This window comes from Hippichthys cyanospilos, chromosome 8 (assembly GCF_059441005.1).
Source record: "Hippichthys cyanospilos isolate Australia breed blue-spotted pipefish chromosome 8, RoL_Hcya_1.0, whole genome shotgun sequence".
Taxonomy (NCBI): Eukaryota; Metazoa; Chordata; class Actinopteri; order Syngnathiformes; family Syngnathidae; genus Hippichthys; species Hippichthys cyanospilos.
In genome coordinates this window covers 8,238,723-8,254,544 of record NC_142376.1, presented here as the reverse complement: position 1 = coordinate 8,254,544, position 15,822 = coordinate 8,238,723, and the positions used below count along the sequence as shown (strand labels likewise).

Below are 15,822 nucleotides of genomic sequence, written 5' to 3'. Positions count from 1 at the left end.
TATGGAGAATCCATATAAAACATATTATTGGAACTTAGTAAAATATTTTGTAAACCGATTTAAAAATACACCAAAAAATACACAGAAATTAGTGCAGGTGTTATTGTGTATTTTCATCATTTTTCATAATTCTCTTTCACATCCATATCCACTTTCCTGCAAGTGTGATAACTAAGTTGGTCGCGCCATTTCAAACTTTATGAACTCCCGAATTGATTCCAATTTTTGCCAGTCGGCTTTTTCAAAATGGGACTCAATTGACAGCCTAAAATGTTTCTATTGGAAATCAGGTGAGAAGCACAAGACCATTTCACGCTGGTAAATAATATATTAGGATGATAAAAGCAGAAGCTTTTGTTATGCAAACATGTGGGAAACATTGCCCCCTGGTAGTATGATGACACAGTGCTTGATTTGAAATGTACAATCGCCAGCTTTTCTAAAATATTAATATCAGCTTAATTAATTGTGGCAGTCAATATCGTGAGCGCGATTAAAATTCGATTAATATTGCAGCCCTACCTAATGGTCCACTTTCTGTCTTTCCAGACTTGGCTTCACTTTTCTGTGGAACTACTTATCAAAGTAAATATAACTTTAGGAGCTACGTTTTACGAGAAAAAAATTGTGGCGATCCCCGGCCAATTTTGCTAATGACCAAATGGACCCTAAAGTGGCTGTTCTGAACCAAAATGCTACATTTTCAAGCAAGGCTCACTGAGACTTCACTATCGCAATAACTTTCCAAGTCTATAGTGTTATAAATATACTGTGCATTGGCTCCACCAATTACCGCAGTAGTGGCCTTGCTCTTGTGAAGGACCTCCATCCACCCTGAGAGCTGTCAACAGCAATAAAAAGGTGCCAGTTGCCTTTACAGGCTCGTCTAAGCTTCTTTTATCGGGTTGCGGAGGAGGCGCGCCGAGAAGCCCTTTAGGAGTCATTTATCTGGCTCGTGCTCACTCAAATGGCTGTCAAGGCCTCTCTATGCTTTCAGACGGACGCTCCATCAGTCTGCCAAAGTTGTGATGATGTGGGCTTAAGAAAGGAAAATGGGAGGCTTTCACATTAGTACACAAAGAAATCCCCAGAAGCGACACCGAGGCGGCGGGAGATATGAAGGAGATATGAAGAAGGTGGGTAAAATACCGTCTGACACTCCAGCAGCTCCTAGAATCAACTCCTCGCTAGGCCACGCCCCTTAACTCATTCAACGCAATGAATGTTTGTAAATGATGTCCCTTAATTGGAAACCAACCATTTAGGCCGCCACCTAGGAATGTTTTCGTCAAGAACCTTTTCTATTATGTGTATGTAGCATTTTGCCTAGCTCGTCTGTGAAATTCAAGCAGACGTAAATGTAATGTTGAACAGATACCAGTAGATGGCAGTCTTGCAAAGCCAGATCTCGGTTTGCCACGTTGATTATGAGGGAGAGATTTACGAATATCTTGGCAATCGGACAAGTTTACGCACCTCATAGCTGAACAGAGCATTTTATACATTGTCAGTCAAAAGTTTGGAACCACTGTCAAATTCTGACCGCCTCTAATAGGGTCAGTTTTTCAATTTAATACCATTTTTTTTCAATTATCTGGAAAAATGTGCTTACTTTGAACTTCTAAAATAAATCACTGTGTTTTGATTAAAAAAAAAGAATTCATTCAACATCTTTTAAGGTCAATGACAAATTAATTAATGTTTTAATCCATAATTGAATACATTTTTAAATCATGAAAAAACATTGAAATCGAGGGTGTTTCCAGTACTATATGTATAGTACAAACAGTACAGTATAGTATAGTACAGTCGTTGCAGTAGGTAGGAGAAAGTATGTCACAAAAAAAAAATATATTTGCATGTTCTGTCTTAACAACGTGAAATTACGGCCTCTCTTCTTGTTTGTGTAACAACACCCCATTTTACTGGATTATACGCCTGATCAAAAGAAGGAAAGAAACATTTTATTTGACCAAAGTGTGCTAGAAACACCCTCAGTGTCTACAAAGCAGCTGAAAAATATGACAAGGCGACTTCATTTATAGTCATACAAAAAAAAAGACCTTGCACTCTTGTCTGCGCGAGACAAATAGTAGAAAAGAAGACAGCCAAAGACATTGTGCGCTTTTAATAAGCCTCCTTGTTTGAATGTGCAGTTTTTTGTTTGCAATGAGTCTACTGTACACTTTGTTACACTTGGCTTGTGCCACTTTGAAAAAAGACAGCAGCAGTTGGAGATGAATCACTTTACTTTTGCTTATGCTTTGTCATCAGGTTTTGACAAAAATGGCTAAATTGTGGGCCTTTGTTTGGGAGAGGGGGGAAAGGATGCAGACAATTTTCAATAGAAGACTAGAAACATTGTAGCACAGACACAAAGCATAAACATGTTGACCCATGGAGGGGCATGACATTTCCACGCAATTTTCAACGGTGGTAGGTTTGTCTGCTGGCGAAACACTATCAGAAGTGCTGAGAAAAAAATTACAACCTTCATTCGAAAAAAAAAAAATCTACTTCAGCGCAATAATTTATCATAATGTTCAGAATGTGTACGTTGTTTTTTTGTCCAGTTACATTTAAGCTTTTATTTTAAAAAAAAGTCAGTATTGTTTGATTGTCTGTTTACATGCGTTGCTTCACTTTTTGTGTTATCCACGCAAGCATGTATTTATTAATCGTTAACCTGTCAGCCATAATGTGTTTACATCAAGTAGGCAGACACTAAAGTCAAAATTAAGTAAAAATTGAATTAAATTTTTCGTCGGCAAATTATAGCTTGAAACGTCTTATTTTAAGAATCTTTAACTCCATGCAACATGTCTGATTACTGTGAAGCAAGTTGCTTTGAATTCTGAAACAAAAACAAATTCGGTCAAACATTGGCTCGCATCTCGAAAAATACCTTATACGTCAGGTCACACGTATCGTAAGGCGTCAGTGTAAACAAAAGCGTTAACGGACTTTGAGCGAACAGAAATTTCAATTTCGGTTCATGTTTTCTTCATGCCAAAATGAAACAAATGGACTGTAAATGAAGTAAACACTACAAATGATATAGCAAGCCGTTTTGATTTTCACACAAGTGCTTGAAATGTTTTTCTCTCTCGCACACAACTACAGAGGCAAGTCAATAATTTGTTTCAGTTGATTAGATCATATAAAAAAAATGATTGATGACTGATGAACTAAGACATGTGGGGGGACGCATGATTGAGATGAAGTGACAATGAGTGAAGGTATTTCAAAGTCGGCCGCGTGGTGTTTAGTCTTACCTTTATCGTGGAAAAATCGTGTAGAAAAAAAAAAAGCAGGACATGCGTAGTCTTCCTGGAGCTGTTCATACCCAGGTGGACTTTAGTCCCTTTTAACAGCCCTGCATATCAACAGCCACGAAAATGAGAGCAGTCAGCAAGCAAAATCCACCCACGACGCTAACACTTGTATCTTCCAAAATCCTCCTTACTTCTTTTTCTACAGGGCCGTTTGCCCATTCACTTTACCCGGTAAAGCCGCTTTGTAAGTCCGGCGAAGTGGCGTCGTTTGCGATGTGACCGAGTGTGAGTGAGTGGGTTGCGGCAGAACTGGAGAAGATTTGGGGAAAAAAAGGTGCACTCGAGCAACTGTCTGTAAAAGACTTGGTGAGAGGGGCGGCAGTGACATCAACAGGACACTTACAGAACTGCAAGCTAAAGCTATTCAACACTTTTTTTTTAGCCGTTTTCCAAAGATAACTTTTTGTTTTTAATTTACACGCCAACTATTTTTTTCATGTACAAGTAATATCATTCAATGCACACTGAATATATATTGAATATGACATCAGATGTGTTCAGGTAACAACCAATCACGGCTCACTTGTTTTGGGGTGTCGGAGTCATGTGACATCCGCAAGCTCGGCCCTAATTGGTTGTTACCTGAGTCTGCGTCATTGTGATGTCATTTTAAGCCGACAGCAGAGGCTAAATGAGTTCTCAAAAATGGCTGCAAAGGTTTTGTATCCCTTTCAGTCAATGAAATGGAGTTCTTAAAGTTTTTACATTAAAGGGACAGCGTGTAAGATTTAAATCATTTTCATTAAAAAAGGAATAAATTAATTGATTGTAAAATTCAAAAACTGGCAAATTAATATGTTCTTAATGACCAACGGTATGTTGTAAATATAATCATAGGTCTAGTTATCATTATATGATATTACATGGGGGTGGCCCTTCTCCATAGACGGCCATGTTTGTTATAGCTACGGCCATGTTTGCTATACGGACATTGGTAAATGCAGCACCTGCAGCACCTCCTCCTGTCCATGATGAAAAACAGCCAAAATCTTACACATTATTCCGTTAACCTTTTCAGACAAAAAATGTATCTATCATTTAATTCGGTGACGGTTATGCACGCAAGAGAAAGCCTGCTGACAGGTTTGAGTTCGTCAAAATAAAAAATAAAAAATGAAACAGTGCAGGTAATGAATAAAAATTGAACACGAAACACAGGTGATGCACTGGGACATCATCAGTGACGAAGTTAATCATCAATAACAATTAGTATAATAATACAGTAGAAACAATATCAAGCAATGAACATTATTGGGACAAAATTTGTATAATAGCGAGCTCAAGGAGTTTTCAAATGGAGTGTGTAAAAGTGGAACGTCATGAGATTAACCACAGTTTGAGTTCTTCAAAATAAAAAACAAAAAACATCTTGAAACATTGTGCTGTCCATTATCAATGATCAAACACTCAGTCATTGAAGATTAAATCAGTAAAATATAAAAGTGAAGCACAATAACAACGCATTTCTAATCGGATAATTCACACAATTATGATTTATGACAAATTTGACAACGCATTAATTCATAATACTGTACGTTGTGGTTTCAAGATTTATGTTAAACAGACAGGTGTTGATACAGTGGCATCTGCTGGTAGCATTTCTGTGTGTATAACGATATGAAAAGATTGAGTAAACATTAACGCATACAATGTCTCCATAATAGCAAATCAATATATTTTATACATATAGTGTTACTACACCCTCCAAGATGCCGAACCGATTTAAAAAATAAAATAAAAAAATGATGTAAGTAATTACTGTGGCCTTGCAAAGTGCAAGCTCATCTATTAAGGGACCCAATTGCAGACCAAAATAGTGTACAGTTGACTAGAGATGAAAAAAATAAAAATACAACCTTTAGTTTTGAAGGATACAAAAGACAACAGCTCAATAGGAAACTACAGTACCAAATTCCATCAATGGCTCTTTTCATGCATGCAGACAGAAAAAATACTGCTTTGCTGATGAGACAGATCCAAGATCCAAATCAGTGAGGCTGCCTCCATGCTTAATGAGCAAGTCTGGAAGGTGAAGATGGCTATTGAAATAACCTAAGGGGGACAAGGACATCACTTTTGTTTTTGTTTTTTTTACCCCCATTAATCTGCTGAACAACTATAAATTGGATTTAAACTTAGCCTGCGGGTCTTTCAACACATCTTGGGATCAAACTGCCCTCTCCAAAATACGTGATTTTTGAATAAGGAAAATTTCACCATAATAATGTACATTACTTTATGAAAACAGGTCTTGAATTGCCGTTTCAATACAATGCTTTTTCTTCTGGAGTGCCTGCATTGCTCACTAGGGGGCAGTAAAATTTGTACAGACATGAAAGAGAAAAACTAATGCGTTCAACCTTTATTAGAAAATATTTATGGATTTTAATTTTTTTCTCATGGAGCAGAGGTGGAGCTACATCTAGGGTATAATTTTAATGATTTCCCTGCCAATTTTATGGGCATGAAGTATTCTTAGGACTAGATACTTCAATTTATCTTCATAATAAAATGTATTTATTTTATTACAGGAAACCTCGAATGCGTATGGTATGATAAAGTATAATGAAAGCATGCATAGCCACCTTTCACTGAGGTGCTGTCACCCCACGGGAAAATTTCTGGCCAAGACTATGGCAGCCAAGTAACCAAATGGGGAAAAAAAGAGGCTTGAGGTGATACAAAGTGTTTTTATTATAAATGTTGAAAATACTACAGTACATCTGAGGTTATACTTCATAGACAGCATATGGAAACATGGTAACAAAAATAAATATATCTGCACTGTGTGATATGCTTGGATGTATGTATGCGAGAGTTGCGAGATGTGACAAAGAAACAGTCCGTAAATTAGGAACACATGGGAAGCCACCATCTTATTGTTAACTAGGTTTCGTGGTAGGCTGCCCAACTTGTCACTGCACATCACTTTATTAGCGGGGGAATGACAGGAGTATTCAGTATCCTCTGGAGTCATTCTTTCCCCTGCGGCGTCAAATCACTACTTTGTGACTAAATAGCACAGTTACAGTCGTGGCATCTCAGCCAAAGCACTTTAAGCATTTATTAAAATATCCTTGATAATAAAGTACACTCTTCAACCTCACGAGCATAACAATTCAGCAATCGTGTGACTTTTTTTTTTTTTACTACTACTAACCTTTGGGCTAGTAGTGCAACTTTAAGATGCTAATAAAGGATGACAAATCAATGCTCAATTGGCTGCGGTATCCTTGAAATATAATAAAAGTTGAAATGTGGTGTACGAGTAGACTGACTTTTTTTTTACTAGTAATGTTTTTGTTCTCCACTTACTGGTTTTGACCTAGTAGTGTTATAGTAGAAGGCGGGAGTGGAAAATCCGCAGTAGTAACATGGACCTTAAATGAATTACTGCCATTAACGGCTAGAAGTGTCAAAGATCTATTTTAACAGCGGTGAGTTAATTAAGATGGATACCAAATAAATGCTCAAAAGCTTTCCGGCATCATCGGCCACAGGATGAACAGCAATTCATCAAATTGTACTTTTTTTTTTTTTTTAATTATCGCTGAGAAGACTTTACAGCTCTAGTGCAGATATACAAAGAAAGGCGCAGTCTACAAGAAATGAGCCTCTGCAATAAAGATTGTCACGGTAACTAAGCATTTGACGCTGCTCAACTAATGAACCGAAAACCTAACAGCTGTGTACAAAATTTCAAATACTGCGTGTTCTGTTTAAATCCACAGTTGCGGTCACCTTAGGAATTCAGACAATAGTAATATAAGAAAGAAAAAAAAATAGTGGAATGCGGACAGAAATGCCACTAGTGTGGAGAAAAGTGCCACAGTTGGGCCACAAAGTGTTCATTAGTTGATTCTTCATTATAGTGCAGGGGTGGGGATCCTTGGTCCAAAAAAGTCCTCAGAGGGTTTAAGTAAATTAAGGAACAAGTATGATGTTGTCAAACTGTTTTTGAACTAGTCTTCTGAGGTTTTATCTTCTGTACGTGGCCCATACGGTACTGAAGGCTCCCCACCTCTACTTTAGTGTTTCTTCATTGTAGCGGTTTCCTTCTCTTCCCGGATTGTTTAAGACAAAGTGTATGTACACACTACTCACAAAATGTTAGCATTATTGGGCTACGGTGTGAGAATTTCAGGATCTGAAAACAAATTTTGTAACAGGAGCCCTGAAACCACTATGAAACCACTATTTTTTGTGACTTTCAGTCTAAGATCCTGAAATTCTACCCAAACGGCCATAAGATCTATCAACTGAGTAGTGTATGTGTGTGTTATTGTGCATGTTGAAATGTGCTGGAATCCTTAAGCGAGGGTTCTCTGTCGTGGCTTTATTCGTGGGTACAGCTGCAAGAGGCAAAAAAAAGAAAAAAAAAATGACCGCCAAGACTTAAAAAAAGGCCAATATTAGCCAATGGGTTCAATTTGTATCTTACCCCGAGTAGGTTGCGGGGAATGTAGCCTTCGTTTTCTCCTAGGCGCGCCCACCACCACTCGATCTCGTCTTCGTCCTCCCTGCGGATGACCGTCATGCAGTCCCCCTCGCGGAAAGACAACTCGTCTGGATTTTCTCCCGTGAAGTCCCACAGGGCGTAGACCACGCCCCTGTTCATGATGCCCATCTTCTCTTGAACGCCTAGACCGAAAAATGAACCTTTTGACCTATCATATAGCTTTTGTGTTTTAGTCCCCCCCCCCCCAATGATATTTTGCGTAGGTAGCACAAAGCACAAAGTTTTCACACATTCATTTTATGACTGGAATTAACGTTTTGGTGTTTGAATGTACAAAAAGCGAAAAACAACTTCCGACTGACCGTAGAGGAACTGGGAGCATTGGGTGTAACCTTCCTCCATCTCCTCACACTTATCTGCTGCCGTCTGCATGTCGCTATATGTCGTGCTGAAGACCGCTGCGGCCGATTCCACGAGGAACTTGCACACCTGGACGTTGTTGCATGAAGCTGCGCAGTGAAGTGGTGTCCTGTGGGCCAAAATCAGAGACAGGGGCTTTATTTGTGAAACCTAACAGGTTATGAAACTTTTAAACTATGATGAAATTTATTTCTACCATGGGCACTTCTAGCCCATTTTTGGCTTGGGCCAAGTACTTGGTACTTGGGCCAAGTACCTCTATCTTTTAATATTTGTTGATTTTCTTTAAAGCATGTCATATTTCAAAAATGGACTATTTTGTGGAAACGTAATATATTAACAGTAAAATTCGAGCAAGGCTTTCCTACCCCCAAGATGAATTGTTCCAACGGTTTGTAAGTTAGCTGACATTTTTTTTTTGAAACAGGAAAAAAGCACCACTGTCCTGTTTCAATTGGAATAAGAGAAGCTAGCGGCACAAGTTGTGTGTGTGTTCGTAACGCCAACGTGCAACTGACAACTTCAAGCTGAATGGCCATTAGCCAAATATGTTATGCTCCTCTTTCATTAATGTAGGCATGAAATTATATTCAAATTTAAAAGAGAGATACATTTCTCTTGCCTGGCTGGATGCTTGAGACTCCAAGACATCTGACCTCAGAAATGCCCCTGATATTTACTTCCTCCCCCAGCATCAATTAACAGAGAAATAGATATTTTTAGAATTTAATTAAATCAAGGACCCTGTTAAGATTTTTTTCCCCCGCTGAGAATGTGAGATTTAATTTCACTAAGGATCATGCTTAATTAACCCTTGGTGGTATTTTGGCCATTTTGATCTTTACATCAAAAGCACTTCACATCAAAAGGAAAGCATTGAAAGAACACACCGGGCGGCTAAAATGCGAGAATGGTGTGTGTTTGTGTGTGTGAGGGGTACTCAAATGCCCAAAACGCTGAACAAGGGTTAAATTATATATCTTAACAAAATACATTGTGTGCATCATTATCAGAAGAACATTTTGTCTTCAATAATCTTAACTCATTTGCTGTATTTACGGGACGGACAAATAAACTTGATTCAAAACTAAAATCTGATTTAATCGTCATAGAATATAAAACTGAAAACTATTACTCACCAGCCGTCGCTGTCTGCGGCGTTGACGTTGACGCCGTACTGCACGAGAAACTTGACAATTTCCGTGTGTCCGGCGCATACGGCGTTGTGAAGCGCCGTGATACCTTCGTCATTGGGCTGACTGGGGTCTTCAACCTGAGTGCAGAGCCAGGCGGTGGAGGAAAATGTCAAGCATAAGTCCAAAAGAGACATCGTGTGCATTTTCAGCGTGATTGTTCACCTCGTAGATAATTCTCTGGACCAAATCAAACTCTCCCTCCAAAGAAGAGTCAAGCAGCAGGGCCAGCGGGTTGAACTTGACTCTCATGTTGTGGTTGATCCGCTCCGAGCCGAGCTTGCGCAGGTTGGTCCTTTTGCCCTTTAAGAAACGACCGCAGCAATGAGTGTGCCGCAAAGTGTCCTCTCTTCTCGGTGTTTGCCGTCAACTGAGATTGGAAGGCGGTACGTGATTTTGCACAAGATTGGAAGGCGGTACGTGATTTTGCACAATCAAGTCCAGCAGTAAGAAACAACTGCAGCGCTCTTAATTCAGACTTATGCAACTTGATTAGCCGGACCAAAAAAAAAAAAAAGAGGGCTTAGGTTTAGATAAATAGGTCAGTGTATTGATTTCTAATTGGTTGCTTTTTGGGGTAAAACCTGTGCAAATCCTCTTTGGACAATGGGATCACAAGGACACGTAAATTGGGTGTTTATTTTTGACACAATGTGTATCTTAGCCTAACCCTATAAAGAGGAGTGTGGAAATCTGGGAGAAAAGTAGGCTGAACCACTACTTAGTCCAAGTAGAATGAAAAGTAGGCTGAACCACTACTTAGTCCAAGTAGAATAAGGAGGATTTTCTGCAAGAAACAATAGTGGTGCTTGATGGGGATTAGCTCATTATATAACATTGACCCAGCTCATGACAAATCTTGACGGACCAAGCAACAGGTGGAATTACATAGAAATTCATTTCAATTCATTTATTCAGTGAGTAGTCTGCACTTTTAAAGCATAGGGGTACCAAGCAAGGGTTAGGTTTCTATTTCAGGTCTTGAATTAGGGTTGGAATCTGGGGTCAGGGTTTCAAATGAAGGATTTTGAGTTTTAAGCATTGAATATGGTTTCCAATTAGTGTCAAGGAATTCAATCAACGGTTTCAAGCAAAACATAGTGAGTGTTTCAAATTGACAAAGTCTGATGAGCAGTTTCAAGTCAAAAGTAGGGTTTTAAACATGAGTCAGTATTTCAATGACCTGCATGAGAAAAAGTAAATTCGTAAGGGGTCAGGATTTCAAATAGTGGATGAATCATAAGTTTGGGGTTTCAAATAGTGATTTAAGCATAACTCATGGTTTCGGATTAGGGTTTCATCCCAGGGTGCAAATGCTGTTAAGGTTTCAAATTTGCATTTTAACAGTAGGCCAGGGGTGGCCAAGTTCGGTCCTCAAGAGCCACAATCCAGCCTGTTTTCATTGTCTCTCTTCAACTAACACACCTGATTCAAATGATTAGCTCATCAGCATGCTTTGCACAATCCTAATAACGACGCTGATTTGACTCAGGTGTGTTGGTTGAAGAGATACATTGAAAACAGTCTGGATTGTGGCTCTTGAGGACCGAACTTGGCCACCCCTGCAGTAGGCTAAAGTTCCTGGTAAAGCAAAATAGTTTCCAATATCAGGCTTCCAATCAATGGTTGGCATTTTGAAGTAAGGTATCAAGCCAGAGTTACAGTTTGAAAATGGGGTTGAAACCCAAGTCAGGGTCGCAAACTTGGTTTTGTCAAATTTGGGATTACAGTCGTAGGATTTTAAGAAAAGTTTAAAAGTAAAAAAAAAAAAATTCTAGTTTGTAGGGTTTCAATCCAGTTACACTATCAGAGTAGGTTTACAAGTCAGCATGCCACAACTACTAGTCAATCAGCATTTTTGGTTCTTACCGGGGGCAGAGCAACCTGTCCAGTGACTTCAGGTGCTTTCATATTAAAGGTGTCATCTACCAAGCTGTCCTGCTCTGCTCCGCTGGGGTATGGAGGGGGTGGGTAAGGGGGGAACTCTTCCAGGAAGCCCTCAGGAGGAGGAGGAGGAGGGGGGAGATTGAGGTGTGGGTCATCCAAAGCAGCAGGGGGCGGCGGAAGTGGGAAGAGCGCGTCTTCAGGGCGAGGGGCCGGGTGTGATGGAGGAGGAGGGGGGATGATGTGTTCCGTGTTGAAAATGGCGGAGGGCGGCATGCTTTGTTCAACCGGAGCTGGAATGTGGACATTCCCACCATGGAAGTGGGGCCCGTCCAAAGATCGTCCCGCATCCGACGGGTGGTTTTCGGCTTCGCTCAAGGGGTCCGGAAGGAATGGCCCCACTGGTACCTCGACCACCTTCTCTGCTTCACCGGGAAAGGAGGGCGTGATTACAGTGGTCTCCATGGCTGCCAAGGTTGTTTTCTGGTAGAGCAGCTTCTGGATGTTGGGCCCTGCTGGCCCCTCCGGCTCTGTGATGGAGCTGCGCTTCTTCAGTGGCCTGGGGGCATTGTAGAGCTTCTTCCTGAGGGCCTCCAAGTCGCCGTCGCTCTGGTGCCGGTAGGGGTTGGAAATGAATGGGAGTAACTTGGTAGGACTGAGGGGCCGTGGGATACGCTCAGTCTCTGGTTGGGTGCCCTCAGATGGACTTGGACCGGTGTGGCTCGCTCCTGTGTGGTCCACCTCGGTTTCAAGTGCTGGAGAGCGACGTTCCAGGTAAGGGTTCTCTGGGTGCGGTGAGCCTCCACTGGGAATCACTGGTTTTCCATAGACTACAAATAAGAAATCACCTATTATTAATATGAAGCAATAGCATATTATCCTACTAAAATCTATAATATCCATAAATAGAAGTTATCCCTTTCTTGTGGCGAAGTTTGTTTAAATTAGTCAAGAGACCATCCCAGGGTGTCTTGCAAGCCGCTTCTTGTACACATTGGATATTTAACTACTGTCAACTCCATTATGTGACACAAAACCCAGATTCACACAGTACTGCCCAAAATACCTTAATAGTGTGAGTATGCGCTGTGATTTAATATTTTATTCATCCCGCATTGACTGACTGTCAGCACCTCACAAGCATGTATATTTACCCATACTTGGATACATGACATAACACTTTTATTAAATCTCTAATGTATGTATTTTGTGATAGGCTTACCACTGACAAAACCATTAGTGCGGCTGTGAGACCTGCTGAGGGCCCCCTGGATGCCAGCCTGCTGGGTGTACATGGAATAGATAGAGCTGGCAGCGAGAGTCTGCGGTTTGGAAGAAGGCAGCTCCGGAGTGAAAGGCCGCACGGTGGCTGCGGGTGGAAGGTCTTGCTTTGGAGGCAGGGGGAGTGTCTGGCTCTGGGAGGGCGGGAGAGGGACATGAGGCTGGGGTTGGTTGCTGTGTGGCTTGGCTTTCGGGAAGGTGCCCGTGTTGAGGCCCTGTTTGCCATACGGGATGACATTTGGGCCTTTTGGTTTGGTAGGCACAGGCGGTGGGACCTTGACTGGAGCCTTAGGAGCAGACTTTGAAAAGAATGAGAAACCCATTAGAAACACAATTAAAATGTATTTCTGTACTTGCACTATTTGCTTGGATTCTTACATGGGCATCCCTGATCAGGTCATCGCTGCTCTGGTTTTTACGGAGTGAGGTAGCGGGAACCTCAGTTGGCTCAAACATGGAAAATGGACGTACCTTCTTGTCCCTCTTAGGCTCAGTGTCATCTATTGAGAAAGAAAAGATTTTGCAGTGCAGTTTCTATGCAGTGCTGTACTATAAGGCACAAGAAATAACTAAAAACTCTGAAACTAGTCATCGTTTTGTAGGCATATTACGGCTGAGTCGTATGAAGTTAGAATAAACATTTTTTTTCCAACAATCAGGATTTTTTTTATTTGCCCCTCATGCAATCTTTTAAACTGACCCTTAACAGCAAAATTTAATTGCCCAGCCCAACTACAAATGTATATTGTTACCTTGGTTTTTGTGTGAGTGAGATGTCATTCGTGGGAGTGTTGCAGAAGCTGGAACTTGACCGCTGGACTCCAGTTTCGATGATTGGTTCCCTGAAGGATGCACAATAGTAGAAAATGAATAAAATAATGAAAAAGAAAGTTTGTAGTGGCGAGTGATCACATACATACACTTTATCATGCATCATTTCTTAATACAACAATGGATTATTGCAACTCTTCTGAATCTGGGGGTTTATGTAGCGGTTTTCATTCTCTGGTGGAAGAATACTTGCATCCCTAGAATAATCATGAGAATTTCATGAAAATTCTTAAAAGCTCCCTTTCCAACAGACAAGCAAACCACCTGACACATTAGGTATAATCTAACCCACACAGAATGTCACTCCAGCTCAAAAACCAATAAAGGCGGAAACTAGTGGAAGAGAAAACTTCAAAAGCACTCAAGAAAAGGGTCACAAAATAAAACCCATCAGCACATCATCTTTTCCTCACAAAAATATTTTCTAACAGAAGGCCAATGAGAAGCATACCCAACAACACTTCTTTTCTACCTTTTCTCTTGGCTCGAAGTTCTTTCAGAGGTTCAAGTAAGAACATGGCTTCTGATGAAGATGCATACACACAAGAGAAAAAAACAAAACAAAAAAAACAATATGACCTTAGAACTGGACATGGTAGCTGAGCCTTGCAAGGACACATCTGAAAGCAACATGGCTGCTTTGGGGGAAGATCGATAGCAATATTCACCTGAGCTTTACGGATGCTTTGATTAGTTTCACAACACTTTAGCGGAAGTAACCACTTTTTTATTCCCCAATAACTACTGGGATTGAACAAAACACATTTACTTACAAAGCTCACATCAACAGTCCACAGCAAAATAAAAGAACCAAAACAAAACCTCCTTTGACAGTGGATGATGCTTAGAAGAAACACAGCAAACCCGGAAAATAACTCGCTACCTTCTAAACTCAGAGTGATGTTGCAAGCATCGGGGGCGTCACACCTCTCTGCTCCTAACGGGAGCAGTGCAGACTTGTCAAATGCCCTAAATTGTTTTGTTGACTTGGATCGAAATAATAGTGATGTATTTTTTTTTAAGTTAAGGTCATGCCAGTGTGGTCTCTGTACAACATATGCACATTATCTTTACACTTAAGGAGTGTGAGTTATACTGCAGAAATTACTGCAATACAAACAACATCAAAGAAATCTTGATAATGGGAATACTTAGTGGACCGGATTAAGAACAGGCCATGATTTGAAGGTGGAAATGACAACGAATTAACACAATGAATTTGGTTCAGTCTTTAAATCTGCATCCAGGACTCACTCACCTGTTACGGGCTTGCTCTGCAGCTCGTGCGTCGGCAAGGTGGAGGTACCGTCCGGGTACGCTGGTTTTACAAGCAGCTCGTGCCTGCCTGAGCCACCGCGGGGCAGCGTGGACGACTGAATGTATGGACCGACCGCTGCCACACGAGATGGACCGCCTGACTGTTGTTGGCTCGCTGGGCCATCGGAAGGCATCTGCAAAAAAATAAATAGGTTTCAGATATCCTGTACAAAAAGCAAAAAAAAAAAAAAAAATATATCGGTATCATAAAACTCATTTAAAAAAATATGTTATCAAATGTCAATGCGCAAAATTTATGTGCATATATTGTGTAAAGTGAAAGAAATACCATGTCCTTTGCAAGTCATTTTTTCAATCCCAATTTGATTAATGATAAGGGGAGTACATATCTGAAAGAAATTTCAAAAGGCGGTACATCATTGAATAAATAGTTGAGAATATATATATTAGTACCCCAACATCAAAATTTCTGCGCACGGTGGAAAAACTGGACGGATGAGATTCACGACACTTATCACAGTTTAGAGTCAAAAACACCTGACTAAAATCAAACTGTAGTAATAAGAGGAAAATAGGTAACAGATGTTCCTGTGCTGACGCTAAGCTTTGATTACCTGATGTTGTGTGTCTTTTGGAGCCCTCTCTTTACTGGGATAGCCATTCTTGGGAGAACAAAAGCACAAATATGCAACAGCAGTTCAAAACAACAACAAAAAAAAGCTGATGCTTCCCCTGTTTTTATTTCCGATTAAGTATCATCCCTTCTCTTAGGTTCTCTTTAACTTGAGTGAGCTTTCTGAGTATTATGTCAGCCAGACGCTGGTTTGTTGGGTTGAAGGAGAGAACAGCTTGGGATGGATAAAGTCTTTTGTGTGGGTGTGAAAAAGGCCTGCTCATTGTGATTCCGGGCAGTGTCGGTGAATCACTACCTTGCAAGAACCTTTTCTGGACCTCCCGTCTAAACTTTAGCCTTACTTTATTGTGAACGTAAAAAAAATAAATGAATGAGCCTTTCATGGAAATACACTTTGGAATGGTTCAATAGAAGTGAGTAGGTGTACATTTCTGGGTAATTTCCATGTAATTTCTTTCACAGCCTAATTTGCTTTCACAGCCCAGTTCAATAGATCTTTGATGTATA

At 40.4% G+C, this 15,822-nt stretch overlaps 2 protein-coding genes across 5 annotated transcripts in view; both read right to left on the bottom strand.

Annotated features, from left to right (window-relative positions):
- Positions 1-3,572, bottom strand: part of LOC148420031 (semaphorin-4G-like) — a 34,109-nt gene extending 30,537 nt beyond the window's left edge. The window contains exons 1-2 of the mRNA XM_088421855.1: positions 3,467-3,572; positions 3,276-3,376 (exon numbers count right to left, since the gene is read on the bottom strand). The gene's annotated coding sequence lies outside the window, so the exon portion shown is untranslated. The remainder of the gene's footprint in view (positions 1-3,275; positions 3,377-3,466) is intronic.
- Positions 3,573-6,011: 2,439 nt separating this feature from the next.
- tp53bp2a (tumor protein p53 binding protein, 2a) overlaps positions 6,012-15,822 on the bottom strand; it is a 28,967-nt gene continuing 19,156 nt past the window's right edge. For 3 of the 4 annotated variants that reach the window (XM_088421955.1, XM_088421954.1, XM_088421957.1), the window contains 11 exons: positions 15,296-15,343; positions 14,662-14,854; positions 13,325-13,414; positions 12,951-13,072; positions 12,514-12,871; positions 11,277-12,121; positions 9,573-9,710; positions 9,354-9,487; positions 8,157-8,323; positions 7,777-7,976; positions 6,012-7,687 (listed from right to left, as the gene is read on the bottom strand). In XM_088421955.1, coding sequence (XP_088278081.1) covers positions 7,646-7,687; positions 7,777-7,976; positions 8,157-8,323; positions 9,354-9,487; positions 9,573-9,710; positions 11,277-12,121; positions 12,514-12,871; positions 12,951-13,072; positions 13,325-13,414; positions 14,662-14,854; positions 15,296-15,343 — 2,337 coding nt within the window. In that variant the 3' untranslated portion in view covers positions 6,012-7,645. The remainder of the gene's footprint in view (positions 7,688-7,776; positions 7,977-8,156; positions 8,324-9,353; positions 9,488-9,572; positions 9,711-11,276; positions 12,122-12,513; positions 12,872-12,950; positions 13,073-13,324; positions 13,415-14,661; positions 14,855-15,295; positions 15,344-15,822) is intronic. The other variant, XM_088421956.1, reaches the window with a different exon arrangement.